The following is an 18,863-nucleotide window of genomic DNA, read 5'->3' on the forward strand; positions in this document are numbered from 1 at the left end:
ATGCAATATATTTTGGAATTTATTTTCGGCCGCATCTTTAACATAAAGGACATATATCTCTTTACGGAACACATGCATGTAGCTGATTTCATTCCCTAAAATGCCGTGTATCTTTATCAGGGTACCATCTACAATCCCAGCACGTTTGAAAACCATGTTTTCCTTAGAAAGCTATGTTTTACTTTGGCAACTTCCGCATTTTATCCTGTGGGGATCCGGTTTAAAATAGGTCCTCAGTACCCTTTGCCTGTCGTACTAGGCGACTAAATGGAACATTTCTTCGGATAAGACCGGAAAAACTGAGTCACAACGGGTGTAGCATGAGAAAGGTTCCCCCTGCTCAAAGACCGGAAGCGTGAATCATAGGCCTCATTTTTGACACCCTTCATTGGAAATAATGACGTCTCCAGAGAAGGTGAAGATAACGAGAACATTGATCTAAAATAGATTATTAGGTCGTTCTTGGCCCACTGATTTTGACTACGAATTACTCCGTTTATCTGATCAAGACGTAGAGTTCGTGGCGGGTATGACTGGTCGACAGGGGGATGCTTACTCCTCCTAGGTATCTGATCCCATCTCTGGTATATCGAGGAGTCTGTGTTTGCCCAACTCTTTATTTTGTATTCCTTGAAGGAGTTATGAGATTGATCACTGTTCGTTATCTTCGCTTTTTATCAAATATCGTTGTACGTATATGCACATGTGGAAAAAATGTATCGAAACAAGGATCTACTTTGACATGCATGCGTTAAAAAAATGCATGAAATAATCTACATCACTGGGAAATGTGTAGTTTATCTGGAGATATACAAAACATATTGGCACGCACCTGCCGCTTTTCTTTGATCCGCACACTGACGGCAATCTATGCATACATTTGTACATATATGTATGCACCCTTGTGTGATGAAATTATATGGGGAATTGACGTATTATAGTAGATAAAGATGGCAAGATATGATACGTTTACAGAAGCTGATGAATCATTATATGTTTTTGAATGACAGGTGATATTATCTTGCTTAAATCCGTAGGTTGCTTTACCTCTACCATCAGTAATTTTTTTAGGTGGTAGATTTATCGTCTTGACATTCATTACTTCTTAACAATCTCTAAATTATATCATGTCTATCGCAAAACACCTGTAAATCACGATTTTAGGACTGCTTAAAATTATTTCAATAACCATAGTAGCAATTATTTTATAGAACAACTAGCAAAGGAGCAACGTAATGTTGCCGCCGTAGACGTGCGATCGAATTTCATTGTAACCCGCAAATCCCAAATCTTTGTAAAACCGCCGCACATCATAAGTTATGACGTATAACTAATTTTAGAACATTCCTCATTTTGTAGAACGGTTCCCAAGTGATCAAAAGGAAGAAGCATCCCCGTTGACAGATCACACCCCATTTTTTCACCAGAGGGCACGTTACGCTATAGTGCGAGTAGCGCACGAAACTCTGGGTAGACAATGGTCATACCCAACACGAGCCCTATACCTGAATCAGGTAAACGGAGTAATCCGTACACAAAATTCAGTTTGTGAAGACCGTCCAAACAATTGGTTCATATGAAACATGCCAGGTATTTTCGACTTAATCATAGGTTGTAATTTTACAAATGAGGCCAGTATAATGACTATAGAATGAGACAGGAAATTAACGAAATGACATGTAGGTTACTAGTACATTGTTGCATTTTTATACACAATTCCGCTGCGTAAATAGAAAATCATCGAGTCACATTCTGAATACGAATATATACGGGAAAAGGAAGGATAAAAAACTATCTGCATAACCACGTTTCAGATCAGGATGAATGTTGGCACGCATATAGTCAAACACATGTGCTAGATTTAACAAGAGTTACTTAATGATTTGTTCCACATTTGTGATTCAGTGATACTTGGGCAGAGAATGATTGCCAAAGTTTTACGAAAAACTTGGATACTCCTTTTCGGAAATATTCAATAGTCTACATAACGTTTTTGGCGTTAATGGACTTGCCAAAATTTTAATATATAAATTGTGATGATTTCATAGCGTGAGAAGCGTGAAGCTCAATCTCATAAAAACTATAAAAGGTGAAATGTCTTTATCGTTAACACAGAAAGTTTATCAAGTTATTTTAATATAGAATTCCTTGTCAATCAATGAAATTGCACGGGATGTCTAGATTCCATGAATGAAAGGTGAAGAAATATTACATTGTATAGCGTATGCGAATTTAGTTAATCCATTTAAGAAAGATTGACCAGTTGTTCCAATATACTTTTAAAGATATTTACCTATATAGCTCATAATTTTGTTTCAGACTATTTGTTGCTAATGCTTTTATCGCTGTGGGTATATACGCAATATAACCAGTCTTGTATCTTGCTAGATAATACCGAGTTTTCAATTTTATAAGAATATGAAAATAACAAAACGCACAAAGTATGTAATCAGTAAAACAGTAAAACCTGTGCAAGGAAGGAAACAGGTATTTACATAGATAATCTATAAACAAACGATGTAAAGTAACATGTTTTAAAAAGACCATATATCACAAAAAACGTCCAAATTTGAAATCAGTATGCGCTGAGATCGATTATCATAATTTCAAATGTTTACGGTTTGGTGTTATCACGAAAACCACATACCATATGTCGTTTTATTGTCCTTCAACGAGTACATACATGTATAAGAGGTAATGTGTTTTTGTCAAGGAAAGTAATCTTCACCAGTTTTGTTCCTGGTTAGCTGTTTTTGCAATAGTTTCCAACAATACTTTTTACTAAGTACGATAAAAATGCACAGGTAAGTAATGCAATTGTCAAACGCAATTTTGTGTACAGAAAACTCTTTTATTTTCAAACCGGCTATGTAATCGGATATAATCAATTCATTCATTCTCGTGAATTTGTTGTGAAAGAATTCAGCAGGAAAGCATGGATATCATTAAAACATAACTTCATTTAAGAAATTACCTATCTCTATTCAATATTCAAATATCTGTCGTCAATTATTTCCCCCGTGTTCAGATCTAATTAGGAGGTAACATTTTTAAGAAATGGAGTTACGAAGAAGTTTTTGTATTCTAGTTATTGGATATCATGGATTTTGATAAATAACACATTGTTTAGAAATTCAATGGATTCATTACAGGGTTTTCCTTTTATTTCTTTGTCTTACCTTGTTGTTTGCTGTTGCATTATCCGAGACACCCCAACATATCGTGAACAAGTATAAAAACTATCGCACGATATGCAGTGGACTGGGATACAAAGACGAATCTTGTCCAAGCAAGGGTTAGTGAATTCAAACAGAATCATCTCTCGCTTCTGTAAAGAAAACAACGTTCTAACGTAAAGAACCTGATTTGTAAAAGAGAGTAAGTAGTTATTGCTGAGGAACTTTATTTTTCTGTAGTATCAAAATGTATTTTATTGTAGGTGTTATCGCATTCCAAGTCATGCTTCAGAATCGCTTATCAAATCTTGGAAAGTATCAGACTGTTAAATTTGACACAGTGAAGCTAAATGAAGGATCAGGATATGACGTCAAAACGGGAAAATTTACTGCTACAGAGGATGGGGTTTACTCCTTTAGCTGGAATATTCTGGCTTACTCGGGAAAGACGTCTCACACTGAGATTGTTAAGGATGGCAATATCGTTGCTTATAATTACGCCGATGGTAGAATAGTAAAGAGTGGTCATTACCTGACAAGCTCGTCCACGGTTAACATTAAAATGAAGAAAAAAGAACAGGTGTGGATCAGAGCACACGACAAGCACGGGCAATACATACATGGCAACTTTTGGTCATATTTTTCAGGCTTTAAATTGTAGTCATCAGATCGATATTGGTAATAAAGTTACGCACTTTTACATAGTGGTATATTGCGTTTTACTCGTCTCATTTGCACCTACTTTGAAAATACAAGCTCTTCTTAAGTAAAATATTTTACGACTTGTTTACATCCAATTGTCAGGCCGTTCTTGACTGATTTTGACTATCGAATATACATGTACTCCGTTTACCTGATCAAGATTTTTGGCTCACGTCGGGGTAACTCCTGCTAGACACCAGATCACATCTATGGAGTATCCAATGCCCCGCTTTTCCCCTTGTTTTAATTTAGTATAATTTATAAGATTTGTGGGATTGGCCACTGTTCATTATCTTCACTTTTTCATTTATTTGTCTAGGTAGACTAAAATGGCTTTACTTTGTTCTGTTCACTTGTTGTTTTACGCCCGTTTCAATGAAAATTATGGTTTTTATATTAGGTTTGCAGGTACATAATCACAGAGGTCACTTATGAAATATTATATATAATAAAAATATCACAACGCCCATTGAATATACTCGACTATTTTCTTTATTTCGTCATGATTATAAACTCCTATAAACTCCTGAACAAGTAAAAGAACTAGTCAGGTATACTCAATTGGCGATTTTTATAAACTGATTTCTTGGATTTCAACTTTCACATATCCTGTACGGGATAAATTTCAAAACAGTATTAATTTAAGCTATGGACCCACGAATGATTAATTAATATATCCATGTAACAAACATACATTTTACATTATCTTCAATGCATATACTGGACGCTGGGAAGAATGAACACCTTCTCCTTATATACATGTACATGCTTGAAAAGTAAATGAGATGTTTTATTTTCATTGTCATTTGTAATACAGCGTTATTGCTTGTTTGTTTTTTTTTGGTTGCATCGTCGTAACCGGATGTCATACATTATGTATATACGTCGGATTATGGAGGGGCGGCTGACCATACTTTTGAATGTCAAAATCATAATATTTTGAAAGAATATCTATATTAGTCTCTCCCCTCTATGCATTTTTCAAGCTTTCAAAAGTATAAGATGCAGATTCTAAGACTATGTGCATTGGAAGCAAATCAAACATTTCAATGGGGTGTGGGGGGGGGGGGTACATGTATTTTATTACTAGTAACTGTCAAAAATGATAAATTAACGGGGTATGGAGGTTCTCTCCCAGAGAATGGGTGGGAAATGAAGTACAAAATGATGCAATCACAAAAAGCTTTTACCGGATTTTGACATTTTCAATATCATACTACAACAATGGATTTCCAATTTCTGCCAGCCCACCCCCATCCCTCAGAACCAAATGGACTTCCCTTATCAAAAATCTTCAGAGTTAACACAATCAAGTACAACTTATAGTGTGTCAACTCTGAGCTTTCGTTTTAAAGATTAACGTGATATGTAGCCACCCGTTTTGTACACTTACGTTTTCTTTTCTTCCAAGCTTAAGTATCCACCATGTGACTGAGTGTGTATGCTGTTCAATACTTTTTCCAGCTCTAAATCGCCCAACACTTGTATTTCAATATTCGTAAAATTCCGGATATCTGTTCTGTTTTTCATGATTAAATCATGACCACTATTCGTATTATATTCTTGAATGGATGGAATGCATTCAAAAGATTTGCATGTCAAACAGCCATTTACTCAGACTGGGTGGTAGTTGGAGAGTTTGCTCGTTTTTACATACTATTTTCCCTCCTATCATGTTTCTTCAGAAAGAAATGATTGACATAAGTATTATCAATTTTGAAAGGGAAAAGCAACCCTAACCACATTGTCGTTTTTATGTATATAGTATCACTTACTAATATCGTAAGTGACAGTCTTTAACACCAAAAATCCTTGCTTAACGATTAAATCAAAATCAATCTATCATATATTTTAACATTGCCCGCCGCTAAGAGAACGGCCATTGAAGTTGAATTTATGACGTCACATCGTCGGTTCCGGTTTATTTCATCATCAGCACTGTAAACATGACAAGTCACGAACAGCTAAGTTTGAAGCCGTATAAATTTGAGCCCGTAGGTTCTTTCGCAAGAGAGAATTGAGAAAAGAATATGTTCATTCAAGTCGCAGACCAGGCAGACGGTACACGTTTCTTCATACAAATGTCCCGAACCTCAACTTGTCATTACACAGATGATGGATCCACAGTTTACATAGCCTTTTCTTTTCAGATGACTTAGTTGGGCCAAGAATTTCGAGAGAAAAATTTCACATCCCCTTTCCATTAGTGCAATTAACAGCTTGACAGGAAGGTATTCGTAAAATCTACCACATGCACATCGTTGATGATCTTAGAATCTCATCAAAACCGGAACAGACGGTGTGACGTCAAAAATATTGATTTTTGTGGTCTTGAATACAAAAGAGTCCCACATCATGTCAGCCTCTGTAGATGGCGGAAATATTAATTTTTAACGTTTTCAAATTAGTACCGAAGCTTATCTAGACCGTATATCAACAAAATAGTATGACAATTTTTTATGATATATAATCAATCCTATCATTTATCGTGTAAGAATTTTTGTGTGCCTTTCGCTTGAATGCTCCTATGATACTTTTCTATAAATAGATAAAAAGGAAAGGAATTAATTATTTGCTTACGAGATTCATTTTAATATGCGCATGCTCAGAACCTTTCAAGGATGATCATACATAGGAAGTGGGGGGGGGGGGGGGGGGGGGGGAGGGGGCAACTGCCAATATTTGATTATTTGGCAAATGAATAAATTCAAATGCTAAATTTCATGAAAAAAAATCATGATTTCATGAAAGATGAAGATAACGAACAGTGATCAATTTCACAACTCCTATAAGAAATTAGTTTTAATACTCATTATGCAAAGAAGCAATAGCAAGTACTATTGCGAATAAATATTCATATCGTATATCACTTGATGTACAAATAGATAGATGAATCAGCACGAAAAAGAGTTTCTTTACCTTTACCAACGAGGCACGTCGGAGAAATTTTGTGTAAACTTAGAACTACTTCAAACCAACGGGAAACCACCTTAGATGATGAACCTTCATAAGAGGATCAGTGTCCTTCAGATTGTACATCATCATATATAGAGACTAACTTCGAGAACCCCTATAGCCTACCACTACCAGGTAATGTATTGAGACAAGCAAAGTCCCCGCGGATCTGGCAACCACAAAAATGTTTCTGTGTAGCATACACTTTTTTATAGATGCACCTTGAATTTCATATGCAACGGTATATTGGTTTACTGCCCCCTTCCCCTCCTTGAAGTTATGGGTATTGACACTATGTATGAAATGACTACCCCCCCCCCCCCCCCCGATTAAAAATAGTCGATTTTGTGTATTGTTTTATTGCTGCATTCTTGGCGGTAAAACAGACATAACACAGTAAGTAACTTCCGGTTGTCTAACATATAAACAGATATTGAGCGGAGAATGGATTTCCGGATACTACACCCCTCCTCAATTTTAGATAATTATTTCACATGATACATATTAAAGTTAATGAGTATTTTTGTCCATGGTAAGTCTCTTACAGCAGATCCATAACGGATGAATTTTCACAATAAAATGACCAGTCATTGACCAGAATAAATCCATAAATGTAGTGTTGGAGTTGAATGTCAGCATTTTAAAAGTAAAATAAAAACATTATAAAAATGAAAAAACCAAACAAACATAAAAAAACATTTTAAAAATACTACAAACTAGAAATACATGAACATTTAAATGAGACTAGAGAAACACTGAGACTCTGGATCTACTTGATCCAAATACACTGACGGGGTTATTGTGCCCTTTTTTTCTTCTACACCTACTTACACAGAGTTATTTCACACAATAATCACCGAACAATGTTGGTGCCTTTCGAATCCTTTACGACCTCCTTGCTGGGTTGTTTGGTGGTAACGCGAATGAAACGGACTTCTTAGGAGATTTCCTTGATGTTGTACTGGGTACTTTATTTTTGCTTGATTTGTTATCAGTCGATTCTGTTACTGGTCTCTTCTCTTGTGCAGTGTGCGTCTTTGGTGTCTGATTAAGAATAGAGTCAATGTCAGCTTCTTCATCCTCTTCACTTGTCGGATCATTCAGTACATCAAATGTTACAGGTTTGAACCTCGATGAGTCCCTGGTCATATTCTTTTCTCTTCTCTTTGCTGTTACCATTGATTCTTTCCTTGACACAACTTTGTACGGGTTGGGGTCACAAATCGGAGTTATCGTTCCTCTTGTTTCATTTTCTAAGACCACGTAATCTCTTATACGCTTTCCTGATGCATTGACTGCTTTGTTCCTTTTGTCTTCTCTGGATTTCATTTTTTACTTCTTCAGGTCATACCGCCGCGGTGGCCGAGAGGTTAGAGCATTCGCCCCGCATGCGGAAGGCCGGGGTTCGAATCCCGGCCGCGACAAACCTAGGTCGTTAAAACAGGTAGTGACAGTTCCATCGCCAAACGCTCGGCATCAGGTGTGAATGTCATGGGTCCTCGGAGATGACCTTAAAAACGGATGACCCGTGTCACAGTAGATGTGACACGCTAAAGAACCCTCACTGCTCAATGTCCGTAAGCGCCGAGCATAGGCCTAAATTTGAAGCCCTTCACCGGTCTTGGTGACGTCTCCATATGAGTGAAAAATTCTCGAGCAAGACGTTAAGCAAGATACAATCAATCAATCTTCAGGTCATCGTTTATATTTACCAATTCCTCCAAGTAGGGACCGTTTTCGTAAGTAACTCATTCATCACGGTTGGTAACTTTGTGTTGGGGTCCCTGTTGAACAATAATTTGTATGGAGCCACTCCTGTTGTTGAATGAGGGGTTACCTTGTAGTGACGACGAAATTTCTGCATTTCTTGTTTCCAGTTGTTCTGTTCAATGGACGCGGCTTTTACTGTTTTCATTGGAGGCTTATGAAATGTCTCTGCTTGGGTTTTTGCTCTTGGCCAATGCGGAGTAATCTTTTTGTGGTCAAAACCAATGTGATGTGTATATTGTGCAAACTTTTTGGAGTTAAACGGGCTGCCATTATCTGTCTTGAAAACGTTGGGAATTCCAAACATGCTTATCACTTTGTCCAGCACTGGTATAGTGACATTTTCCGAGACACTTCTGACAATCTTAACTACTGGTTACCTGGAATATTCATCTATTATTAAAAACAGGTAGTCTCCAGATGGAAGAGGACCACAAATGTCTACACTAAGTCTTTCCCATGGTCTTCTTGGTAGAGGGCTCATTTTCAACGGTTCACGCTGGATAACAGGTTTTCCCGTTCTTGGCATGCAACATATTTTCCAATAATTTTCTCGACCTCTTCATTTATGTTTGGAAACCAGATATTGGTGCGAATAAAAGATGTTTTCTTTGTGATTCCTTGATGTCCCTCATGGGCTATTTCTACGGCTCGAATTCTGAGATCTTTTGGCATCACTATTGTAGTTCCACGGAGTAAGATGTTGTCGGTATGTATTGTAATCTCATCTCGTAGGCTCCGGAAAGTATTTAGTTCTAAGATGTCGATATCGTCATATTCTATTTGGTTGACTTTATGCCACTGGTCATTTCTGGTAGGCTCAATAGCCTTCTGAATGGTTTTCTCTGATATTGTGGCTGGTTTTATTTCACCGAGTGACATTGCCTTGGGTACAGATGTTTCGCAGATAAAGTTTACGTAATATTCTGCTACCTTTTCCTCATGGCCAGTTGAAACATTGCCTTCTTAAAGATGGCGTGAGAGGTAGTCTGCCGTGTTTTCTTCACCTGGTCTGTATTTTATTTTGAACTTATATGGTTGCAATCTAAGTCCCCATCGCTCAATCCGAAGAGTTGGCTTAGGTTTGTCCATATTTTCTCCAGAGGTTTGAGGTCTGTTAATACTGTGAATCCAGGTGATTCATATAGATACGCATTGATATGTTCACAGGCCCACACAACAGCTAGTGCCTCCCTCTCTGTCTGACTGCTGCCAATGCTCGGCTAACATAAGCTATAACCTTGTTGTTCTGCGTCAAAACGGCTCCTAGACCTACAGGGCTGGCATCTACAATTACTTCAGTTGCCTTGTTGGGGTTGAAGTAAGCAATTGCTGTTTTGTCAGATAGTATTTTAGCCTTTCAAAAGTCTTTTCATGATTTTCATTCCATTCCCAAGATACATCCTTGTGTGTAAAGTTCTTGAGATGCTCACAGACAGTTACATAGTTTGGAATAAAACGAGAACTGTAACTGGTCATGCCGAGGACACTACTTAATTCCTTAATTGTTTTAGGTTGCTTTGCTTCTTTGATTGCCTTGACCTTTCCTGGGCCAGGAGAGATTCCTTCTGGGCTGAATACTACTCCAAAGAAGGATATTTTCCTTTGGTTAAATTAACACTTCTTTTTGTTAAGTGTTAGTCCTGCGTTGCTGATAGCATCAAGTGTTTCTTCACGAGCTTTGTCATGTTCTTCTTCTGTTCTCCCGTAGACAATAATGTCGTCTGATATGTTTTTCGCTCCTTGAACATGTTGAATAACACTGCGTATTGCCTCTTGGAATATTTCAGAAGCTGAGGATATTCCGAAGTTTAGTCTCTTATATTGGTAAATCCAACGTGTGTGGAAAAGGTGCTGATGTACCTGGATTCTTTGTCAAGCTCTAACTGATGGTATCCTGATGTCAGATCAAGTTTACTGAAAATGTCTGCTTGGTTCAGATCACTGACAAGTTCATCGGCATACACAGCAGGGTTAAGGTGTCCCGAGTAAAGTTGAAACAAACATCATAAAATGTACCTCAGTGCACTTCAAACTATATGACGTCACAATATAAAAGTACGTCACGACGTAGAGGTCTATAATTGTATCGCGGGGAAAATGTCATAATATTTTCTCGCTATTAATGCCGTTATCTGGTATTCAAGCTGTATATGTTTAAATCTGTTTGTCAGATTTTTTTTCTTCAGTTTTCTTTGATAATCTCATATTTTTATATATAATGTGCACGAAAGACTGTAAAGCAATCTTTATATTACTTTGTAACCTTGAAATGTACATATCGACTCGGCACAGGTGAAAGATGACGATATTTCATTTCGATCAAGGCATATTCTGAACGGTAACTACTTTCAGATTTAGGAAGGTAGAATATTTTGCCTCGTTTAGATACGATTTGGATGTGAATGTGGAAAATATCCAACACATGAGTTGATATTATGGAAATTGCTATATTTGAGAGGATATTGTACCGATCCGTATCACTTTTTAAATTTACCATATCAATGTCAACATATCAAGCCCAAACTGCAATTGATTTGAGTGCATCTTTCACCTGTGCCGAAGTGATTAACACCTAAAAGTCTATTGTATAAAACAGCTCTACGTCACTTGTGTGACGAAGTGATAGTTAAGCGAAGGATTTCCCCACGTGATACTCTGTTTGTTTGTGTATTGACAAACGATTTTTACTAAAAAATGCGACGCTTGGAAGAATTTTACTTTAACATGAATATGCTGTTATTACTTGTTATTTTGCTCGGGACACCTTAACCCCGCTGTGCAATATGGCGTTCTCTTACTATTGTTTTGTTTGGTTCTCTCATGTCTACGCATAGACGGTTTTCATGACCTCCTTTTTTTGTTGTAGTAACGATTGGTGATATCCATGGAGTGAGCTCGTCTTCAACTTTTTCTATGATATCTTCATCTACCAAGCGTTTAATTTCAGCTTTTACTTTGTCACGCAGATGAACGGGTGTCCCCCTGTGGCGTAAAGCTACTGCTTTAACAGCTTTATCTATGTGTAATTTAACTGTTTTATTCTTTAGCTTCCCTATGCCATTGAAGAGATGCTGGTACTTTTCGATCGGGTTGGTGACTCTATTGATTTTGTTGATGACTTGGACAAGTCCAAGGTCCGATGCAGACTGAAATCCAATAAGAGATCCATAGTTCCCTTCTACAAGATGAAATATGCAGGTACCATGTCTCGTCTTTGTCTCCACATGTAGTTTTAGAGTCCCTAGAGTTTTCAATGGATTGCCACCTCTGTATGGAAGTAGTTTTGGACCTTTATCTCTCTTCACTTTATGTAACCCGATTTTTTCATAGATTGACTGGTCGATTATGTTGATCAACGCACCTGTATCAACTAGTAATTCTGATGTTATATTGTTAAGTTTCACGTGAACTCTTGGCGCTCCCTGTACTTCTGGATTTTGTTCTGCTGTTTTAATGCTGTATGTGTATTCATCGCTGTCACTGCTTGATCCGTCTTGTTCATAATCTGTCTCATAAATCACAACCTTTACTGGTCTGAGTGGTTTGGCTTTTCTGTTCTTTTTGAAACACATTATTTCGAAGTGAATTTCCTTTCCGCAGTAGTTGCACGTAGCATCAATAGCTTTACATTTAGATTTGTGCGGCCATACTCCGCCACATCTAAAACATGTGTCCATTTGTGATGAATTTGGCCTTGATTTTGATCTGTAGTGAAGTGTGTCTGGCTTTCTGTTCCTTGACCTTCCTCTGTCACATTTAGCTGTAGGTTTTCTGTGGTTTGTGTTTTGTGTGGTGATGGCTTTGGCAAATCCTAGATCCCTATCAATTTGGGATGAATATTTGTCAGATGCCTCCATCAACCTCCCTTTACGTACATCATCTAGGCCTGTGTATTTATCTGGTTCTCTGAAAACTCTCTTTCTTAACTGGGAAAGTTGGCAGTGTGAAATCAGTTGTGATGTGATTCGATCATTTGCGTTTGTAAACGAACAGTACCTAGCAAGCTGTCGCAATTCTGTTTTATATTCATCAAACGTTTGGCTTTCTTTCTGTCTGCATGCAGTACATTCATTTTCTGTAACGAATTCGTTTTTCTTTGGTATAAACACTTTCTTAAAGCCTGCTTTAGCTCTGTTGTACATATGTATTTTTCACCGTCTTCAGACTCAAGCTTTGTTTTGTTTGCATTGTATATTTCATGTGTGTGTTCTCTAACATAGTGCTCTTTTCCGGGCATCGTCTTGTGTTCATTGCAAGAAAGACATTTTCTAACCGGGCAGTGTACTTTTCCCATCTCTTGCCCATGTTTGTTTGTCATTTTCAGGGTCAAATTCGGGGAAATTCGGGATGTATGTCATACCTGAATGTTCTGTGCACTGTTCTGTTTACACTTTTTATCAATTGTCTCCCGCTGTTTTCCTTTTGCCCGTGGATCCTCGTCGCCAATGTAATATTTTGAGTATTTTTTATTGCTGCATTCTTGGCGGTAAAACATATATAACACAGTAAGTAACTTCCGGTGGTCTAACATATAAACAAATATCGAACGAAGAATGGATTTCTGGATACTACACTCCCCACTATTTTTATTCTATATTAGTGAGTAGGACGATTATAAGGTAGAGGTTATGACTATTCCCTCTTTTCGTAATGTTTGCTTGTAAGAGCTATCGTTCGTGTTGGACGGTAAAAACAAGCATCCGGTAAAGAGTATACAAAGCGCCAAATCCAAACATACATTTCAACAGAATGGACTCACTTAATAATACAGGCACAGATTTGCCTTTATCTCCAAACACGACCATCGAAGTCATCATAGACTATCAAAAATCGACAATACAACATTCCTTAGATTGAATAATTCAAAAGTAAGCGGCAACAAATTTGAACCATGATGAACTGATCGGTCTGGAGACGACCGTTTCTGTTTTATGCTCTGCCCCACTAAATTCATTTGTGGACTAGGCATGACGTATTTTACGAGAGAACTTAATGCAACTATCATATATAAAAGCCTAAGAAGACAAGTTTTAAGGTAAATTTTTAAATCTCCAATTTTGATTGGTAATTGAATTTTACCTCTGACAGAACGATTTGAACCTCCTGCGCCGGTAATAAATGAAATTTCGGATGACAAAATTTCTCGATTTGGAAAGTTTAATTTCTTGATAATATCGTTATTAATGGCAGAAATAGAAGATCCAGTATTAATTAATGCTTTCAAGGTGGAATTTTGTAAAGACACTGAAATAAAACATTTATCCTGAAATGAAACAATAGCATTCATGCTTTGTGACGTGCACCTGGCTTTTATACGACTTCGAGTATGTAATGAATGGGAATACACTTGGTCATGATGATCTGTATTATAGACAGGTTGGAATCCCTATTTAGTGGGTTTGGCTGCTAAACGACGTGCACGTGAATAATGGCCAACCTTACTGCAGGAATGACATATGGCATTTTTCGCTGGTCAATTGGGGCCAATCTGACAGAGACCCAAACAATATGAACAAGGTTGTCGGCCATGCGGAAATAAAGGTGTTTGTTGATAAACAATTAGGGGTTGCATTCCAGAAACACTTTGAGCGTTTCTGGGGAAATACTGTTGAGGTCGTACTTGTCTGTTTCGGAAGGATGGTGTTTTCCGAAATCTGGGAGGTGCAAGAACAGTTTGAGGTCTATATGAGGGTTGTTGGTTAACATGCTGTATAGCATTCCAGGGTTTGACATTTTCTTTTTTGAGCAGTAGACCAGTCGGACTACTTCAAATGATTTTTGCTAGACCTTACCTTACATCCACTAGCCCCGACCAACTTTCCAGAAACTGATAGTTTCTCCATATTTAAATGTACTTAATTCAAATGACAAACATTAAGTTTGCATGAACTAAAACGTACTTAATTGTCTCAAACAAGAGCTTTAGTCTCGTCATTCAATTTAATGCTTTCATTTTCAAACACATTTTCTGTTTCTTTAAATTCTACCCGCACGGAAATTCTCTAGTCCATTTAAAATAAAATGACCCCAACCGGTTTTTTTTTTATCTCTATTTCATAAGCCCAGCCTTGTTTCTTCCAAACCTTTCACTTTTTTCTCTTGGGATATCTTTCCTTAAGGACGAGGAGTCGTATTTGAATATAGAGACATTCCCGCACAGATGTCAACACCGAAAAATGGCTGTTTACGACGTAATTTATTAATTTGATAAACACTTTCTTATATTTGATTCAAATAAACTGGGTTTTTAAAACGAAATGAAAATAAATTCATCTAAAACATAACTTTACACACATTAACATCGAGTAGATGTCGTAAAACATCACTTCCGACCGCGACTTATTTATTAGAACTAAAAATAGAGACTGTGTCATAATGCGGTTCCAAATTGCTCGCAAACTCTACAGTTATTCCTTTTTTTTTAATGAGAAAAAATATCTTATGGTTTAAAGTAAAGTTGCTTGTTTATTTTTTCAACACGACCAGTCGGACTAGTAAATCGACATTTTACCCGAACGGACCTATCATTTATAACATTTTTGTTACGCAATCCTTTGTCTTTTTAAGCTTTTGTATAGAAGAAATTTCACTTATAGTGAACAGTTTACCTGTAGGTGTCCAATAAGTTGACAATTGCTGTCCATTATTTTTAAGAAAGGACAGATACTGTCCATTCTTAAAAATAAGGGACAGTAATTGTCAACTTATTGGACAGTGCCAGGTAAACCTAATAACTTATTAGATATCTACAGGTAGGCTGAAAACAAGAGAAAGACAATATATTAATTTGTCAAAGGGATACAAATTTAATTCTAAATTCCCTACAAATAAAAGAATCAACACAGATTTTGGAAAAATCACTGAAACACTTTTAAAAAACCCAATATTTCTCCTTAGTAGAGTTCTTTGCTCCAACTTTAAGATTCACAATTTTGTAAATTCCATTGGCTATTATCATATCGCATCAAAACTTAAATGTGAAAGACAAATTTCCATGTTGAATCTCGCTGGATTCAGAGGTACGGTACATTCCGAAACTTCTTCACAACGCTTTTTAAAGTTCCTTTTTATTAACAGATCCTAATTCCGATTTCTTATTTTCACTTTCATGAATAATTTCATTTCCTTTCACGAGATTGGCGTATTAGGTTCTTTTGGCTGGCATTGATTATATCCTCATCCAAATATTCGAAAACACAATGCTATTCAGATCAAAATTTGGCTCCATAACCTTCTCACCCACCATATCCAGAATATAACACTCATTAAGATAATATTCGCTGTACTTTCATTAAAATCCTTAAATTTTGATTGTGCAATTAATATACTCTCCTCATCAGAGGACATGTTGACATGGCTTAGTACTACAGGGTGAATATAAAACCTGCAGCACAAGACTACTTATCTGACACTGTCCAACAAGTAAACAAAAGAAACAGACTTCTACACAAGACTGGTTATATTGTCAGACTATCCAAAATAGCTTTATTCATAATTATCATTGTCAATGGGTTTACCTGAGCCTGTCCATTCTTAGAACAAAAGATGTAATGTTTTAAGTAGGATATAAGCCTCAAACTGTCCATTCTGTGAGAGAAAGAACTGATCTCGGCCCTACGGGCCTCGATCAGTTCTTTCTCTCACAGAATGGGCAGTTTTTGGCTTATATCCTTTACTTAGAAGACTCAGTCGGTCGGACGTGCCTTAGTGTCAAACCCTGCATTTATGTGTGAATTTTGAGTTAGTACTTGCTCTTTGAGTGTCTTAATCTCTTGCAACAAATTCCCATAAGTTTCAAGGGTACTTATCTGAGGAGGTTGAGATTTTTCAGCCAAGATTGCAGTTTGACGCAATTGCTCCATTGTTTTTGGATTTTGTGTGACCACAAATGTTTTTATATCCGAACGCAAACTTTTCATTGCCACAGATAATGATACTTTTTCCGGGACATTTCTGATTTATTATCTGACTTAAATAGTCAGAGACAGGTTCAGCAGTATTTTGTTTCATTTGCAAGACAGAAAGATCCAAAAAATTGTCTAATTCCTTAAATCGTTCTTGAAAAAGTACTTTAATAGTATCAGGGTGGGATTTGATTTCATTAGGCAAAGCATCATACCAAATTTTGGCATTGGCTTCCAAATAAAATGGAAAGGCATCCAGAATCTTATTATCTGGTAAATCATGAAAATTTGCCCATTGAGAAAAATTGACAAGCCATGCGTTAACATCTTGGCTACCATCTCCTTTAAATTTTTCTAATTTGATAGTGGATGACATGGTTAAAAAATTGCCTGTCCTACCTGACACTTTAACCCTAGAATTGTTTATAACAGGGCGTTGGTCTTTGGCAGGAACAGTGGTCGGCACAGGTGAAGTTGTTGGTTGTGATTTGGACACACTGGCACTCCCTGATTCTGGAAGGTGTTGTCTTTGGTTGGATGGCTGACTAGAAGTTATAAATAAATGATCATGAGATTTTTTGCAGAGAATATTGTTTCTGGCGTATCTTTAAGCTGTGTTTTTTTATCACCGTTTCCAAATTGAGAATCCTTCGACTGTGTAACTGGGGAACGAGAAAAATACGGGCGTAACCTTTGGAATGAGTTTTCTGCTAGTCGTCTTACTGGTGAGAATGAAAATGAAGTGAGTTTGTTCAGAGTATCTTCGTGATTTGTCTGCTCTGTTTGTTGCGTAGCGGCGTTAGCGACCCTTTGTTCTTTTTCGTCTAGGAGTTCTGGTGCCGTTGGCTCTTTTGGTGTTGACGCTAATTCTGGGAACCAATTTTCAATGTTAGACGCTGGAGATGGACTGTCTCTGAGGCTTGAGGATACCAATGTCGGTTGCGGAATTCGTGATACGTTTAAAGGATCCACTTGAGATTGTGGTACCGGTAAATTCCTAGATACCTGTAGGATTGGCCGAAAAGTACGTGGATTAAAAGTTACCTCAGAATCCTTTGGGTCTAGTTGAATAAAGTCAAGATTTAATAGCGATGAGAGGTTCGGATTCATTTAGGACTCCACCACTTTATCATAACATTTATTTCTCTTTTGTTATGATATTTATGATTTTCCCGTATTCGGGATATCCCTTATAGTTACTGGGTCTTAGCTCAATGGAATTGATACAAGTTCAGTCTCCCCTTAAGAATTATCAACTAATTATTTAGCGATAACTACTTAACCAATCTCAATCCCAATGCGATAAGTCCAACTCGTTAACTTTGGTGTTTAGCGTCGTCAGCACCTAAAAACAGCAAGACTTCGTCAGAATTTAGCGAAGGAATTCTTTATTTTTAACACACACATTTAATAAATACAATTTTATATTTACAAATATTAAAGTAAAGCTTAAACATCAACAAATAAATAATCAATAAAACAATCCATTATCTTAGCAAATTCAACAAGTTAATCTTATAAACTACAAAATCACGCAACTTCTTCTTACCTAAAAACAGCAAGACTTCGTCAGAATTTAGCGAAGGAATTCTGACGACTTTTCGCCTTGCCCGCGTTTTTATACCACCTATTATTATTCTTACATAACGCCTATCCTAACAAGGGGGTGCAGCACTCTCATCTCCCTGGCTCTATGTGAGAAGCTACTTATTTCTGAATTGACCACAGTGGTATAGTGCATTCTTACCCACTGACCACGTAAACAAATTATTTCTAACATCTGTGCATTATCTATCGAGTAACCTGCAAGTGTCCGTAATTACTGTCGGCTTGCCGTGTTTACTCAATAATGCTTATTATTTATCAACAAAATGCAAAGACAATCAAACTATATTGTTTTCATTTAGAAAATGTATATTTCATTTACACTGAAATATTCATTATGATACGACCATTCAAAAATCACGATCGGAATCGCCCTCGGCTAACATTACGACCGCAATGATTGTAAAACACAGGAATAATTGTGCAAAATACACAATTTCTGCTCGAGGGGCTTTTCACCCTAGAATTTCCATTGTACTGCCATGGCAGAATGAGATCCGCTTACGGAATCCATTAGTCAAAACTAGGGGATATCCTTTCCAGCGCATTTTGACTTCTGAAATGACTTTTTACCCCACACGGCGCTTTTTATACCCTAAGATCTCCTCCACTTCGTACATATCGTCTTTTTCAATCACTTGTTGTAATTCTTTGTCGCAAAACTTCCCTTCTAATTCTTCCCCATGGTCGTCTTTAATTCGACATACGTTTCGTCCTGGAACTTTTCTGGCGATGGTAAACAATTCTGTAG

At 37.1% G+C, this 18,863-nt stretch overlaps 1 protein-coding gene across 1 annotated transcript; it reads left to right on the forward strand.

The window, feature by feature from the left end:
• The first annotated feature begins 2,696 nt into the window (after positions 1 to 2,696).
• LOC125674944 (complement C1q tumor necrosis factor-related protein 3-like) lies at positions 2,697 to 3,872 on the forward strand. Its single transcript, XM_048912343.2, has 3 exons — positions 2,697 to 2,804; positions 3,153 to 3,295; positions 3,440 to 3,872. The coding sequence occupies exons 1-3, from the start codon at positions 2,797 to 2,799 to the stop codon at positions 3,835 to 3,837; spliced, it is 549 nt and encodes a 182-aa protein (XP_048768300.2). The 5' UTR covers positions 2,697 to 2,796; the 3' UTR covers positions 3,838 to 3,872.
• Positions 3,873 to 18,863: the final 14,991 nt, after the last annotated feature.

Source organism: Ostrea edulis, chromosome 3 (assembly GCF_947568905.1).
Source record: "Ostrea edulis chromosome 3, xbOstEdul1.1, whole genome shotgun sequence".
NCBI lineage: Eukaryota > Metazoa > Mollusca > Bivalvia > Ostreida > Ostreidae > Ostrea > Ostrea edulis.